The 17,268-nt window shown below is 45.7% G+C and overlaps 1 protein-coding gene across 2 annotated transcripts in view; it reads right to left on the bottom strand.

Annotated features, from left to right (window-relative positions):
- The window catches only part of LOC135260930 (LYR motif-containing protein 4-like), a 29,344-nt gene that overhangs the window by 9,829 nt on the left and 2,247 nt on the right, over nucleotides 1–17,268 (bottom strand). Inside the window, exons 2-3 of one of the 2 annotated variants that reach the window (XM_064346681.1) lie at nucleotides 13,449–13,569; nucleotides 10,614–11,692 (exon numbers count right to left, since the gene is read on the bottom strand). In XM_064346681.1, coding sequence (XP_064202751.1) covers nucleotides 11,627–11,692; nucleotides 13,449–13,569 — 187 coding nt within the window. In that variant the 3' untranslated portion in view covers nucleotides 10,614–11,626. Of the gene's footprint in view, nucleotides 1–10,613; nucleotides 11,693–13,448; nucleotides 13,570–17,268 lie in introns of those variants that run through there. The other variant, XM_064346683.1, reaches the window with a different exon arrangement.

Raw genomic sequence — 17,268 nt, 5'->3', positions numbered from 1 at the left:
CACCACAATCCAACACCAGGAACTCGTGCCAGCCCTTTCTCCTTGCAAATCTGTAGGACAACGCTTCTACACACTAATCAGCAACTGGAGACTCCCACAGCATCTGGTCTCGGGGAGAGGGGGGTATCAAACTGCCTGACGAGAGCGCCAGGTGAACCCCAGCCCTGTCCGTCACGGTGCAGGGGGGCCGCTCTGGTTACATCTGTAATCTTTAGCGACGCGGCTCCTGTGTAAAGCAATGCCCTTGAAAAGATGCGGGGGGCAGCCTCCGCTCCGCTCCTGTTGCATTGGGACCCTCTCGGGCTTTTTTGGATCCTTCCTGCGCCCCCCGGTCTCCCCTCCTCCAGGCTCCACGCTGACTCGCTCCCGCAGCTGGCAGGGCCTTTGGCAGCAGAGAGCTGAGCAGGGGGAGTTCAGTTACCCCCTCTGTTGTCATATGGACCAATCAATGTGCGGTACTGCCAAATGCGTGACCTAGCCAATGAGTGTAAAAAACCCCCACAAAAAAACGACTTCATAATGACACAGTTCCCTCATAACCGCCACACAAGCCTGCCAAAATCTAATATTTCTGAAACCTTGATCTATCCCTGAGTGAAAGCAAATTAAAAGTCAGTTTATCATCTTACAGCAGGTGATGAAAGTTCATACTGAAGACAGATAAGCAAGGTGTGAACCTCAGAACTTTTTTAATACTTATGCATACTTGGGGGCGGTGATTTCGTCTGAGGTGAAGCCAGGAGTGCATTTATACCTCATACTTTTCTTTCTAATTACTTTTTTATGTAAAACATAACTCAACATCACCCGTGTGATATATTTCCTAGCTGTGTTTGCATAGGTTAGAAAGAACAGAGGTAATCAATGGCAAGAAACTATGAAAATGACACATTTAAGAAAATAAGAATATTTCTTGCCAACTGAGGTTGTTTTTCTCGCCTTTTTTGATTCTGTTCCATTTATCGTGAAATTGAGTATCAAGCCAACTCTCACCACCCAAGTCTCCAAATAAATAAGATCTGAGATGAAACATAGCACACATCTTTGCAACACTGTGCCTGTTGATTTAATCTTAGAGGCAGTTCTGCAATTCGTATGAGCTCCTGCTTCGGTTTGGAAATTCCCAAGAGCAAAAAACATTAATTTTGATTACCAGAAACTGTTTGATTTTGTACATTAATATGGAATTTAATTTAGAATGTATAAGCACTTTCTGGTAAAATATAGTATACTGCAGGATATAGTAACAGTAACAAACTGTGTTCACACACAATCTTGTGATAATATTTTACAGATTTGTAAAAGTCGTTCTCAGACACGGACAGACTTTGAGTGAAAAGTTTTGTGCAGTGTCTCTGCACTTCTACATGTTTAGAAACTCCCCAGGTAATGTTGTTATTGCTGCAAGCCATTTGATAGCGACATTCCAGATTCCAGAGACCATGATAATAAATGGAGCAAGCTCCGGACGAATACAGCATGAGCCTAATTCACATGTTGAGATGACATCACATTTACCGATACGATAGGTTGCACTTATATGGCTCATTCGACAATCGAAGGGAGTTTACACTGAAATGAAGGGAATCACCAGAGTCACCAACTCAGATGATACACAGCAGCCATTTTGTTTTCCCAGAATGGGTAGCAAGCAGCAGCTGACGTGCTGTACAGTGCATGCCTTATTCACCAGAATACAAAATGGCCTCAAGCACAGGTGTCAGAATCCAGTCCTGGAGGGCTACAGTGTCCACTGGTGTGACTCTGCACCAATGACTCATTTAAGCTGTTGATTTACTAAAAATGCACGCAGTTTGTTCTCAAGGTCCTCCTGAGGCTACCAAATAAAGGAAGCCGCAAACACCTGAGTGTGGTACTTCTGGTCTAAGGAGTTTCACAGGTGGTGTGTCAGAGCAGGCGGGCATTCACACTTAAAGAGGAACAAGCTTGTTCACAAGACCTTGGTGTTCTCTGCCACATGTATTTTTAATGCAAAACTTGCGCGAGTGCCCGTGGGGACCATACGCCATCTTTACAGGGCGAACCCGCCCTTCACCGAAGTCCCATTGGATGACGGTCTTCCCTGGAGGTGCAAAACGCTTTCCTTTAGACGCCATCAATGTTTAAGGCGCCACTGTGCTTTTCAAAGCCGTGGGATATGACGAGAATGTGCCGTAGTAGACGAGAGCAGGAGAGACGTGTACATTACCATGAATGGGGGACGGAAGAAACTGAAATGTATGAAGCAGATGGAAGAATCACAGCACTGTGATCCCTTTATATTTCACTATATATTTCAATGGATGTCCTGCAGGGGGAAAAGAAACTATTGAGTTACACCTAATCTCCAATTCACCTGGCCTGGGTCATTTGTTTCTGTTTATCTTCAGACTGATCAGACTCGAGACGTCTTTCTTTAGGGTCAGATGGTCATGCAAATCAGCAAATCCATGTAACGGCTGACCCCCTCATCACCTTCAGACTGCAGTGTGCTCTCAGAGAGGACACAGAGACCACAGAAGAAGTTGGTGTCGTACCGTTAATACGTTAATTTTCTTGTCACCTGGAACAAGGAACTGTATAACTCTATCCACCCCCCTCCCCCCCCATTGCGCATTTGGATTCCTGTGGTGTGTTCTGCTGTGCAGATGGAATGCTGGACCTCAGTGTGACTTTGAGAGATGGCCTTGTGCATGTCCAAATAAGCGAGGCAGACCTGTCACCCTTCCATCTGGGACCGTGAGCTGGAGCAGACTGCAGGTTTCCTGTGGAACCCTGCTTACACAGCAAAACCAACATGGCTCCCAGCCTCATCTGCCATTCTCAAAGGCGAACAGCAGCTCCTGCACCTGCATTATGTGCTGTCCTGCATTTCTTATGAGCTGAACAAACCCCAGATGAGCAGAATCCCTGGATTAGGCCTCAGTGGTGAAGTTACTAAGTCCACTAATTCATGACACAAGCAGCACAGAAGAAAACCCTAAGATGAATGTGACAGAAATCCACATAAAAGAAGATAACTATGTTAATATGTTTAACTTTTATGTTCATACTGTATAATGTTGTTATTATAGAACTTCATGCAAGTGTTAACATGTATCATACCCAAAGGACATAATCACAAGGCCCCCTTTCAATTCCAATGAAAATGTAGTCTAGTTTAAATGTTAAATTTCACCCAGTGTTACGTATTCATACAACATATTTCCTCCATTGTAGTGTTTTCCAAATTAAGCACTGGGGTAAGAAACTAACATTTACTTGCAAAATCCCCCAAAGTTAAGGAGAAAGTCAGTTTCCGCTATAATGAATAGGAGGCTCACATGTTTTAAATGGTGCTTCTTTTCATCTCACAAACCTGATTAAAGAAGCGATAATGAAAGACGTGTGTATTTATAGCCCACTGTAGCCTCGTGAGAGCAAAAAATAAATCCAGTAGAGAAGTCACTGGATCCATTCATTTTCCCGAACAAAGACATTATGTTTCACTGCGTGCCTGCACACACACTTAAATCACTCCCCGTTCTGTTACAGATGAAGAACCGGCATATTAAAAGCAGTCCCCTGAGGAGCACTGTAACAGATACATCACATACAAGCTAGACATATATGAATATTTACTGCAGTCAGAAATAAGTGCTATTAAAAAAACCCTATTCGTATACCCATAAAAGGCAACCCCTTCTCAGACACGTTTCAAAACAACCCAATTACCATATGGCTGCATACCCAACATGCAGCTGGAGACTAGCCACTAAAATGTGTATCTTTCTTTAATATGGACCATGTCACTTCGCTAAACCTTTACTGCAGAATTTTTCATCCGACAGTGAGGGAGGTTTGGATCAGTAATAAATGTGTAAATATGACAGGAGCACATATTTACCAATGTGGATTTTGGCCCGACTCCGAGGTGATCAATCTCCCTGCCTGGGCCAGACCCCAACCCAACCCAGCCCCACCCCTACCCACACTGACTCCACCCCTCCTCTGACTTTGCCACGAGTTGAACCGTAACGCACCAATCACGTGGCTTCCCTGTGGGACGTCACACGCGCGAGGACTCTTTGGTGACAGATCCACAGCTCTGTGTTGCCTCAGATTAATATTTCATCAGAGATGGCTCTCTAATTGAAGGCGGCGCAGTCGACACCCCGTGGCAGGGGGAGCGTATGGGGTCCCCGAAGGACGGCAGAAGCGCCAACGTGGCTCTGATCTGTCGCTCCTCTCTGTCGCGCAAGACAAGCCAAAGCACAAGCAGCCCAGATCTCTTCAGATCTTCCTCATTTGTGTTCCTCACCCTCCCTCTGCAGACAAAGAACTGTCACTGCACGCTGCCCATGGGAACGAAGGCTATTTGGGATAATAAAGTCCTCCTTAAGAGTAGACCAGCCAGAATGCTCCAGTGGATCAATAGTCTTAGAGGCCAGCGGAGGACACTTCTCCCAGTGAGAGAGAAAACCCTCCTTCTGACAGGGAGATCTGCACTGCTGTTGATCGCGTAGACGCACCACTAATCATTCTGGGCATCCCCAAACCTGTTCCATCATGCCGTCTGTCACATGGTTTACCTCGGCATCCTTAGGATCCAGGTCTCCATGGCGCTTACTGTCTGTACGTACCGAGCTCTCACATTGGTGATTACTGTATGATGTAACGGATCATGCCCATGCTGAGGACTGTGTGTTCAAACGGTGGGTTTCCATAGTGATGGCCACGTGTCTCCACCATGCTTGCAGTTTGATGGGCATTGATGGAAACTGTGGTAGATGCGTGTGGGGGAAAACAGCATAGTCTATATGATGATGGCCACCTGAAATATGGCACTTTGCCACTGTGTTGCTATGCCTTAGAACAGTAGCTCTCATGTTGATGGAAATGACCAGGAACTGACCAGGGGCACAATCAGGCCTCCTACTGTACTCTCTGGGCTGCCGCTTACCCATGGTGAAAATACTTCTCAGATCTACCATTAGCAATGCATACCAGTTAAAACGTAACAAGATTTATGGCTTTATTTTTCTCTGTTTGTGGGTTTCTGAGTCAACCCTTCTGAGTCACTGGGAGGCAGCACCAACCGCAAGCTTGGCCAGAATAACCCAGCAAGGACAACAGATTTCATATGGCAGAGACAAGAAAACTCACTCCTCCATTCAGCCTCTTCAAAGCTGGCCCCAGTTCATTTCTTCCCACCAAACATTCACAGACCCCGCTCATCCCCCCCACCCACCCAGCCCCCCAGAATCACATTTTCCCTTCCAGAATGTTAATAATGCCAGCAGTCTTCTGCTATTTAACCAACAGTGAAACAACTTTACTAAAACTTTACTGAAATCAGCTCTGCAAAAGGAGGAGAAAGTGTGTGGAGCGGAATCTGTCAAGCCCATTTTTAATGGGGGGTTTGGGTGTTAAAAATGATCATGAACTGAAGGGCTCTACCTCAGGGAGTGAGTTCACACCTCCTGTTCAGCACATTCCTTTGGGAACCTTGCTAACAGTCTTATTTAATCCCACGGATGTGGTCAACACCTGTAGACAGCTGCACAAGAGTTGAGCAAGTCTGAGAACGCAAGAACAACGTTACATTTCATTACCGTGGCAAGTAGAGGGAAAGGAAGTTCACACATCTACCACTTCCTGTTTTAGCCGCAGAGGTTCAGCAAGGCGGTTTATGAGGGCGCCAAATTCATAAGACAGTGCAGTGCTGCAAAGGCGCTGGCTTGTAAAAAAAAAAAAAAGGAGTTTGGATCCAAAAAAGCTGCTTTTTCCCCATTATCCTTACAAGCTAATTCCCTTGGCACAAGCTGCCATTTTGACTATTGACCACTGATTAAAAGGTTGGTCTCTTGACTTTTTCTTTTGAATGCAACATGCTACAAGCAGAATCAGGTGTCTTGGTGCTGGGGTAAAACAAAAACCTGCACCTACAATGGTCCTTTTTGGATAAGATTGGGGACCCCTGACATACTCATTTTTAGGAAACTATTAGCAATTTGTTAAAATGAAGTACAGGTTCAGTAAAATGTCCCCTTTATCCCCGTTCTGGTCCAATTAATTTTTTGTGCTACCAATTACTTATTGAGAGTCATTAGAACACATGGAGTGCTGCAGTAAACCCTGTCTAAAAGGGGCTTTCAGCAGACCATCGCTCTATACTGCACCAGTCTGAAGAGCTCTCCCTCTGTCTCTTCCTTGTGTTCACTGTTTGGCAGCGAAAGTACTTATTCCCTGCTACAGCATCTCTGCACACATCTCTGCCTTCACGCCTTCCTACCTGTCTGCATCTCCCTCCGTGAAACGAGGCATGCACGTCACGCCTTGTGTGGGTGGCGTCCCACACACCCTGAAACCCGGGACTTTCAGGCAGACCAGCCTTCTGAGACAGTAAGTCATGCTGGCGGAGGAGATCATCCTCAGTGCAATACAGGGAAGTCTGAATTACAGCTGAATTACACACACACACACACACACACACACACACACTCTCTCTCTCTCCCTCTCTCTCTCCCAGGCATTTCCACTTCGCAGGACGATAAGGAGAAATAAGATTGGTCATCAAACACTCGTTACTCATGATCACATGACTAACTAGCTGCATATCAGCCACAGTTACAGTTGGACTGGAGGGCATTCCGGGTAATTCAGTAAATGACTGCGCCAAACATTACACTTATTTGGCAGACGCTTTTATCCAAAGCGACGTACAAAAGTGCCTTTCATGGTCATGGACAACTACAAAACACGGGTTCAATAAGGTTCAAACAAAACTAACTAATGACAAAAAGCAACAAGATGTCTTTCCTTATTCATTTGGACAATCATTTCTTTACCACATTTTATGAATCTTAAGACAGCATTTCTCTGCTGCATCTCATAAGTATTGTTTATAACCCAAACTATATACTATACATCGTTTCACTTCACTGAATATTGTTATTAAGCAGCAAACTCCACGTAGCACGACAGGACACAGTTCTGCAATGCTTTTAAAATCAAAGATAAAAGTAAGAAAAAAAGCCAGGCTTCAGTACAATCAGAACTCTCGTACTGCACTAAGGACCAGGGGGGCTTTCCATGTCTGTTTGTTTTGATAACCACAAAATGGTCTTTTATCCGGTGCCTTCTGCTTCAAAAATGAGACTCTCACTGAGCTCCCTGCCACACGAAGCCACGGCTCCACGTCCAATTAAAAGTCGGTCCAGGCCTCCCCCTTACCGCTGTCATAAAAGACTGAAGATCCATGATAATTCAGGAAGCGCTATAACTACGGGCGCCTCCGAGAATTCGAGCGCCGGGCTTTAAAAAATCAAATTAGCGGATTGAAAAAGGAATGAGGCGGCGTGCAATCACATCGCGCAGCTCCAGGTCGTCTGCAGGTGCGCCCGCTAAATCTAATGAGCAGCCCATATAAAAGGAGGCAGCCATGCAAATTCCCCCGTCCTCACTCTCGCACGCTCCCTTCCGTCTCTTATGTAATTGGTTTTGTGCTTAATCACAGCAGGCTGAAACACGGCGTATTGGTATGCATGAAAAGAGACCTTTTTCGCAGAAATCAAAAAGTACCCACAAAAGTCTACAAAGTTTAGTGGTTGTGGTTTACAGGATTTAAGTTTACCGGCTCAAATAAAATAACTGACTGTTATCTATTCCAAAGAGAGGAGGCAGTACACTAATGACCTTAGGGATACTTTCCATTATAGACTGAGGTGAAACAGGTCATGGAATGAGACAACGGAAGTGCCAACATACTGTACATTTTCTCTTCAACTTCTGTTCAAGGAAATGCTGGTTGCCACACAGAGAGTTTGCTAATAGTAATCCTGTGTGCCAAGTTATTGAAACATAGTGGGTCCTGGGTGCACAGGCAAGGAAACAGAATTGCAAATTTATTACATTTTTTGAGAAAGAAACATGGAGAGAATTCTAGCCGATCACATTATTCCTGGGCTACGCCTGTCTCTTGTGCGTGCCCGCTACATGACTGCCTCTCTGCCAGATCACCCTGAAACTCGGAACGCTTCGGCGTACTGGCATGCCACCACCGCACCGTCTGGTGATATTTAGTCCCCTGGGCTAAATTATTGTGACACCAAGAGCACTGGAGGCCACAGACAGTGATATATCGGGCTCTGGAATACAATACGAGTGAAACTATAATCAGATCAATGGCTTATTTTAAATTAAAGTGTAGTGGAAGCCTAGTCATTGATTGTCATCGTACACCACTGTTGTGAGCCAGGCCTCTAGACCGATGCGGGTGCTATGAGACAAACACACACACTTACACACGCAGTGCTCTCAAATTTATGTTCTAAGAAAAGCCGCTCTTTCCTTTTCTCCAGAATAATGTGTCAGTTTGCCAAGGTTGGCCTGCATGTTTACCCTCCGAACAACAGGTGGCGCAGCACAAGTCTGCTACAGAGACATGGAAAATCAGAGTAGCAAGGATGAGAAGGCAAACGGCTGGCTACACAGACTCAGCTCAGCTATAATCCCGTACTGCAGTGTCGAAGCACTGAATGAGTCTGACAAAGCACAAGCATCAGAAGCCCATCTGAGCTGTGGACAGCCACCCACGAAACTCAGCATTAGCATGAGGCTTTCAGAAGTCTTGTTTGTCATGTTTTTAGGTTTCCAAAGTTTCCCTTCCCAATTATACTTTTTTCTCAAAGCTGGGTCAGGGCTATAAATACCATTTAAATTTAACTTTGTTCCCTGGGTAGAAGACCATGAAAAATAAATCAGGAAACAAGTACTACAAACCCTCAAAAGCCTCAGAGATCAAAGGCAGCGATCAGCAGTTCTGAAACAAGGCCAGTAACGCTGTCATCACACAATCAGCTAATGAGGGCTTTCTGTAGTTTCAGGACTACGGTGCGCGCTTCCAAAGAAGTGTGCATTGCGTGTGTGTGTGTGTGTGTGTGCTGTGCATGTGGGTATATATGTGTGTGGTATGAGTGTGTGTGTGCGCGGTGTGAGTGTGTTTGTGTGTCTGCTGTGTGTGTGTGTGCGTGTATGTGTGTGCATGTGAGTGTGTGTGTTTGTGTTCATGGGTGTGCGTGTGTATGTGCATGTGTGTGTGGTATGCGTGTGTGTGAGGTAAGGATAAATACAAAAGCAGGTGATTTCTTAGCCAAAAGCACATATCTGTACTCATGCTGTGCTTGATGTTCTCACAGCGCTGATGGCTCTGACGCTAACCTGAAGTTTAGAGTGCGAGGAGAGCACAGCAAAGCATGTTCACTGAGACAGACTGCTGTTTCCGGCGAGCTTCCAACAAAACGGGATCTTTGATTATCGCACAGAGAAACCCCCCCAGGACTTCAGGCATATGCAAATGGGCAGGGCTGGCAGTGCGTCTTCTCTTAACCTACTGTAACAGCGGGCTAAAAGAGGAAACGTCTTCCCTGGCGCGATAAAAAAAGATTACACCTCCGGTACAAGCTCCAGACTGACGGGAGAGGAGCGGGAGCATCACTCTCTGTCCGGCAGCTCTCTGTCCTCTGTCCAAAAAAATAAAGAAAAACAAAAATAAATAATGCATCAGGGGGCACATGACACAGGAATAAATAAAAGAGTGAGCGATTAGACGAGGGAGGAGACGGAGCCCCAGAGAAGAGGGGGAGCGTGCGAACGTCTGCGCGTGTGGGCTCATGACTAATTCATGAGTCGCTCTCTCTCCCCGTGTCATCTCCCAGCTCTACCCCAGGCACCCAGTGCTTTGAATCGCCTGCCTCCCAGAGCACCAGCACGGAATAAAACAACATGAAGCCCCAGACTTAATTGAGTCAGTGTACACAGAGCAGGGAAACAGAGATAATGTTGCTCTGAGGCTGAGGCTTCGTGAGCCCCGTAGTGGGCGGTGCTACCGTGCGCTGTCAATCAGCCTCACTGACACCAAATGCTCATAAATTTTATTTTCAAATTCTCTTAAATACAAAATGCTACTGTAGGTGCAGATACCGAGTTACTGCACATGACGGCTACAATCATTTTGGGTACTCCTGAAGACTCCTGAAGGGCTGCAGATGAGCACGGGGGCGGAGCCAACAGGAGACTGACCACGAGAGGCCGTCTCCACCAGGCCACTCCCCACTGTCTCGTCAGCAATGCCCATGACGGTGGGTCGGCCAATCGCAAGCTGGCACGCCGACAGCAGTCAAAATGAGTTTCAGCGAGACGCACAGAACTGGATTCATATTGACGGGCAGACGGAGGCTGGCGCTGACAGAAGCAGACGCTGGCTTCATTTCAGCAGAGATTAAACCGGCTGCAATCCCAGAGTGAGCTCTTCGGTTTCTCGTGATGCAGCGCGGAATATTCCAAGAGACGAGAAACGCTCACCCCAGACCAGGAAGGACGGGCGCGCTTTATCCTCAAACGCCTGAAGACGCCCTGCAGCCCATTACTGGCTGCAATGCCAAGCGCCGCTGCCAAAACACCTCTTTTCTTTTCCCGTACACTTTTGGCGCCCAGTCTATTAAGATGCTATATCTGGATATATATATATTCTCATCCAAGACCACAGCAGAAAAACAATCAGTGCAGGTTCTTGGAAACACTTTGTGTAACTTGCACAAGGCAATGCTAGCAACAATATACAACATGGTGGATCTGTTTCCAGACATTTTATTACTAAAAAAGGAAAAGAGAGAGACTCAGCTCCAAATTGGGAATTTTCATACCAGACTCATTATGCGCACTTGGGATCTTGAAAAGGCAAGCATATCCCAGGGAGCAGACAGTGAGATAGAGGGCAGTGGGCTCAAATTCCTGTTGGGACCCTCCTCTCTGTTGGGCTACATAAATATACGTGTCAAATGTAGCTAGCCACACAAGCCACCTTACATAAGAACATTCTGCTCATGTAAGCTAAGCAATATACAAATAAACAGAAACACATGAAACATGTAATAATAATAATAATACAGAAAATGCATACTAAGTACAGTAAGTGAGAAGGCAGGTGGAACTAGTGGGCTCCACAGTGCAGACCTTATAAAATCACATATTGGTAAAACATTAATTATGTGGGGGTGGGGGTTTTATTATATTCGTATTTATATCTGTTATATTCTGCTTCATCATGTCTCCGCCCTGGGGGGTGGTGGTGCGGGGGGGAGGTGTTAAACATGGTAACAGCACGCAGAGACGCTGTGGAAGCGAGCGGGAGCGGTGACTCACACCGGCGCGTGGGCCCGTTTCTCATATGTCACCCACTCCGGGGTCCGCTCCGCGCCAACTCCTGCCAGCGTGGGACACCCCCACCCTGCCTCCAGCGTGGAACCTTTCTCCCTGTCCCCCCCCACCCACCCCCCCCAACCTGGGATACTGCCCCCTTTCCCCCAGCCTGGGACATCACGCACAGAAACACCCCACTCCCCTTTCTGAGAGTATCACTGAGCTTCTTGGTGATGCTGCACTTCCGTATTCCTGAGTCTTAAGACCAACACTGATGTTCTCCACTACTGTAAGTTGTTCTGGGTAAGACCATCTGCTAAGGGAGGTCATGTAATGTAAGGTCTGAGAGGGCAGCTTTCAGAAAAAATTATAAATAATGACAAAAAGACAGTGGTTAAAAAAAGAGGTAAAAAAGAGTCCTTCAACAACTTGTTTAGTCTCTGTGTCACATGGTCTCCTGAGAAGCAGTTGGCTGAGTCTGTGGTCCAGCTGTTGAACCAGTGGTCCTGCCCTGCAGTGGGGTTATATGGGTCAAGCAGTGCACCTGCCCAGAACTTCATACCAACCACCTCCACAGAGAACGGACTCGCCGTCGTCATGGAGACAGCCACCCACTTAACCCTCACCTTGGGGTCGCACGCACTGATCTCCATGGAGACAGGTTAGTGGGGGCGGTTCCATTATGGCAGACACCCGCAGGGTGCATTCTAATGACAGCATCTACCTGGCTGGCAGCGTTGGCCGAACATCGCGCTCCGCGGCGTGTAACTGGAGCCACCCACTGCAGCCGCCCTGCCTCGCTTAGAGAAAAAAATACCCCTGCGTTCCCCATATGGGACCCGAACTCACGACCATCTGGTGGACCCTCTGTGAACCCCCAAAAAACCGTGGCGCCACTGACCCTGAGGAAGCGCAGAAAAAAAAAACGCCCTGGGCTCCTGGGTGATTATATTTCTGAGTTGGTTGATTATTAGGACAGACTCTGGACAGCAGGCAGTCACCGGTCATTAGTGTGATTTTCCCAGGCCAGGATGACAGAGGACTGAACAGGTGCTCATCTACATGCAGCTGTACGGATATCCTGGCATGGAGCAGAGTTTCTGCACAGCACTGAACACTCTCTCTCCTCAGTGCTTAGGAAAAGCTAATAAAAGCTACTGCTCAGATGGAATGGATCAATATTTTTGAAGCCTAAAATGAGAGAACGGTATAAATCAAGTTCAACTTTTAAATGGTCTGTAGTTTGTTTACTGGAATAAAAACCATCATGCCATGTAATTTTTACCAACTGACCAAACAGTAAAAAATTATTAAATTATTCAGAAATGGGTGCATACAATTAATTAACAGTTGAATACATTTTTTAAAATCCGCTCATTTTGGTTGGCAGCCCTAGAGAAGTAATTTAAAGGAAGGACTGACAAACTGAATCCCCATGAGACAGAAGCCGGGCTTATGGCTTATGGATGACATTCTGATATCATTTGAAAAAGAACATAGTAAATTAATTAATTCAGTACAAATACTAAATAAATGCTCAGACATAGTGCCCCATCGAAAAAATTCTCTGGGTTCACACAGAGTTTCTTTCTTCTGAAACTCATTGGTGTGAGACCCTTGGACTCTGCTCAGACCAGACCTTTTGTTTCTGTGGAAATTTTACACAGACCTCCTCACGCTTTCCAGCACTTTCCGAAGAGCTCCTTCTGAATGGCAGAAGGGTCGAGGACTGAACTTGACACTCTGTGAGAAACTTCAGCCCACTGTGAGGCGCTGCCCGGAAGCCTTCACCTCCTGCAGCCTGTACAGCTTCAGGGCCTGCCGTGATTGGCTAATCAGTGACCCCACATCAGAACCTCCCTCGAACGCTGCATTAGCAAGCGTGCAATGATCTGCGTGGGTCAGCCATGGATTTCTGCGTGGGTGGGTAAACCAGCCGATCGCACGTAGCTACTGCCTGAGATCATGTTCTAGTGACTGACCTTGACTGACACGCGCTCATTGTGAAATGGTGCACATGCTGGGCGGCGGCCGTCCCTCAAATACTCAAAATGTCCGTCTGGCCAGCTGCTGAGTACGATTCTCCCTTTAGTATGTACCCTGCTCAGTGCATGTGAGCGTAAAGGGCAGGTTAAACCCTAATCCTGACTCCAGGACACAGGGCCTGTTGAAGGACCTTGATATACAGAGAAGCATGGATTGTGATGCTCATCTCTCATTGGCCATATTTAACCTTGTTCTAGCCAATGGGAGACCGGTACACTCACTTGTCTCTTAATGACCGCCAGGTTCTCCCGGGCCTGGCTCAGGAGATGGTCCAGCATTTTGGGGTTATCCACATTCCGGTTCTCTCTGAAACCATCCTTCACTCTGCGCAGGGCATACGTCCTAGGACAGAGACGGCAAAATACGGGATTTAATCGCCAACCTGGAACCTGGGAACCCACCCCTGTCACATGCCAACAGCTCTCATACCATTCCCTTCTCATTACCTGGAGGCTTCTGCACACGAGGGATTACATAACAATGTGGGCGCAGAAAACTTCTGAGTTAGGAAACAATTACTGTGCCCTGAAAGGTTAGGTTATACAATATACTTCTGTGCTCACAAGCTGTAACATGGAGTTTTCATCCTTACAGAAGAATCTGATATGATGCTTAACGGCTGGATGATGTGACACTTGAGTGACAGACATAAAGAAGAGGGTATGGGTCTGCATTCATTAAAAATAGAACAACTGGCTCGTGGGCGACAACACCGTAGGAGCACGAGCACCGGTGCAGATGGGACATTTAGCTATTCCAATCCAGAGAGAAAGAAAGTCAATAATCTGAACGCTTGGAAAAAGAAAGACAACTGTGTCCCATTATAATGTAATTAAACCATGACCCTTGATTGTGATGTAATTAACACTGACCCTTTTTTTGAAGTGGGACACCAATGTTCCCAGTAGGATGTCCCACCTTTTTATACTGGCAAAATTTAAAGTCTAAACAATGTATTACACAACTCAATCATAACAAATAAATAAATAAGTGAATCCTTCCCCTCATCATTTAGCCTACATTGTTATTTGACTGGAAATGTTTGGAGACTCACTTATCAGTCCCAGTGTACTCTGAAAATCTGTTATCTTCCTGTGTCTGACTAATCAATATAGCACAAAACTCACTTTCAAGTTATAAACTTTTGATAAACCAGAAGTTGCTTGTGTGTGACAGCAATGGGAAGTTTACCATAAATGGGAAGTTCACCATAAAACAATACTCATAAAAGCCTGATGTGGCAAGTGCAAGGATGTTATGGTCTTAAATATTCAAGGTAAAATATCTCTACATGCTCAGAGTATACATACACATCCCATCACTACATGAGTCAATTTGAAGTATAACTCATTATGTTGATCTTCCATCGATCCATCCATTATCTATACCCGCTTATCCTGGACAGGGTTGCGGGGGGTGCTGGAGCCTATCCTAGCATGCATTGGGCAAGAGGCAGGAATACACCCTGAACAGGCCACCAATTCATTGCAGGACACACACACCATTCACTCACACACTCATACCTATGGGCAATTTAGAGTCTCCAATTAGCCTACCTGCATGTCTTTGGACTGTGGAAGGAAACCATAGTACCCGGGGGGAACCCACATGGACACAGGGAGAACATGCAAACTCCACACAGAAAGGCCCCAAGCTGAGATTCAAACCCACAACCTTCTTGCTGAAAGGTGACAGGGCTATCCACTGCACCGCCGTGTGTTGATCTTAAAAAAATAAATAAATAAATTTTAAAAAAACATGAGTTTATTTTCCTTTATTTAGCTTCCATGACAAAGAAGAAAGGGGTTGTCTCATTCCCGTCTCGATTGACTCTACACATCAAATGCAAAAATTTTAGGCCTCTGATATTTCCTGTGCGGGAAATTTTGTTTGCTATGCATGCAAAACTTGATAAAAAACAAAAGAATGGTTGGTTGAGCTGAAAGGTTCCTTGCATGCCTAATTAATTGGTAATTCATCAGCTGAACACAGTTAAACAACTCTCACTTATCTTGAATATATATTCTGAGATATAGGGCCTGAATCACAAAGCGCCAGTCACAGATGAATCGGAATTTTGAATGACGTACACGATGTCTGTTTGAAGCTGTCTATCCAAAAGTTCAGAGGGAAACTGGCAGTATAGCATGCTTGTGATGTAGCCCACTTCAAAACACTTCAGCTTCCATCTGTTCCACGTCATACCCATTTTGACCTACGCTAGTGGGGCTCCACAAAAAAGAATCTTTAATCCTTGAAGACGCAGTCGCATTAGACTAATAAATTCTTCCATTGCAGAAGATCTGTTATATAGAAGAGTTGCTTTCAAATAGTTTTGTTTACTGTAGCCTTTTAAACCAGTATTTACGCATGATTGTTTTTGTTTTATTATGCGTCTCCCTTGGTAAGTCGCTCCCCTCCAGAACTGTCATATTTTCAAGGCCAGACCCTAACAAGCTGTTTACCTTTTACTCTGGTAAAAACAGAGACACTTGGGAGCATTCAGCACTGAGCCTTACATAGTTAAATATATACTCTGGGCTGTAGACAAACGAATGGCGTGAAATGTCCCTTTCTGTCTTAAATAACATAGCTCTAATTGTTATTACATGAATAAGCATTAAAACCGAACAAAGTGTCCTGACAGCACAGGCCTTGCTGGATGTTTCTTTCCACAGCAAATTTCAAGTTTGATGTACCATTTAAAATGTTTTATCTAAGAATAAAATGAACATACACTCAGCTGCCTACGGTGTATCGCATACGTACACATTTTAACTGAAAGAAAAACAAACACGCCTTCCCTTTTCTCTTAAGTTTAATTGCAGCTGAACGCGCCGTCTCTAAACAGCATCTCCAGGGAATTCCGGCGCGCAATGCGAAGGCCTGAAAAATGCGCAGTCCTTCTTGCGGCAGCGACGGGCGACGGTCGCTGACATCCAGACGGCGCGTAAAGCACGCGGCGAAAGGGCTCCGTGGGGCCGGGCCCTTTAAATCACGCGATGGCGTCTGAGGGAAGGGGCAGACACGACGCAGCGCGTTTAACAGGCAGGAAACTGCGGATCGATTCGCAAACGGGGCGCGCCAGATGGCGCGTTGCCATGGCGGCCCGGGAACGCTCACCTCTTTCTGACAGATGTCTTTTACCGAGTTTGCAGAACAACGTCGGCGTAAGATGTGTAGCCGCTCGACGCTACGGAGCAGCGATCCTCCACAGAAACGGTTTTCATGTTTCTTTAATAGGAGGCTTACATGGCGGCGTGTCAGGCCGGGGGAAATAAGCTCAGCTCTCACAGCCGTTTGATAGATTCCATACTTTATATTCATACAAAGTGTGCCAGAAAAAAACTGAAACGCAGAATGGAATTTATACTGAACACCCATGCATGCAAAAGCACTGAGTAACACAAAGGGGACGGGGCATGAGACGCGATGCCATGCTCCATATATCATGGTTACAAGTGGTAATTTAAATTCTGAACAATATTTATTTATGTTTAAACATACATACATACATACATATTTATACTGTGCTATGCATCCACACAGTAGCATTAATGTGGTGCTCCATCATTTGGTTATATGGCAAATATCAGCCAGTCCTACCTGCATTCTCTGTGGTTTTCTACAGTTATGGAAGTAAAGGTATGAGCATCACATTTCTGTCCAGAAGCACTATACGAAGCACTATACCATAGGCACATAGTGGCATCAACAATCCCTATATTACAACAGTTACTAACTGAACACAAAGCAAAAAATGCCAACCACAAGGACCCCATCAGACCAGAAACAGCCTATTCAAAATGATACAGTCTGGTGGTTGGGCAAAAGCCTGTCTTTTATTAACAGTACAGAACAGTAACTGTAGAGACTGTAGAGTTTAGTTAAAAACATATAAAACATGAACCCCAATGAATACAGCATGTTGTAAGAAGCGTCACTATCCTCTTACAAATGGCTCTGGGTGCTCTGTGACCTCACATTTTACCTTTTAATCTGAGGACCCCTAGGTTCCTTTGTTACAGAGAGGGCATTTAG

Source organism: Anguilla rostrata, chromosome 8 (assembly GCF_018555375.3).
Source record: "Anguilla rostrata isolate EN2019 chromosome 8, ASM1855537v3, whole genome shotgun sequence".
Taxonomy (NCBI): Eukaryota; Metazoa; Chordata; class Actinopteri; order Anguilliformes; family Anguillidae; genus Anguilla; species Anguilla rostrata.
The sequence above is the reverse complement of the archived record's forward strand: the minus strand, read 5'-3'. Positions and strand labels throughout refer to the sequence as shown.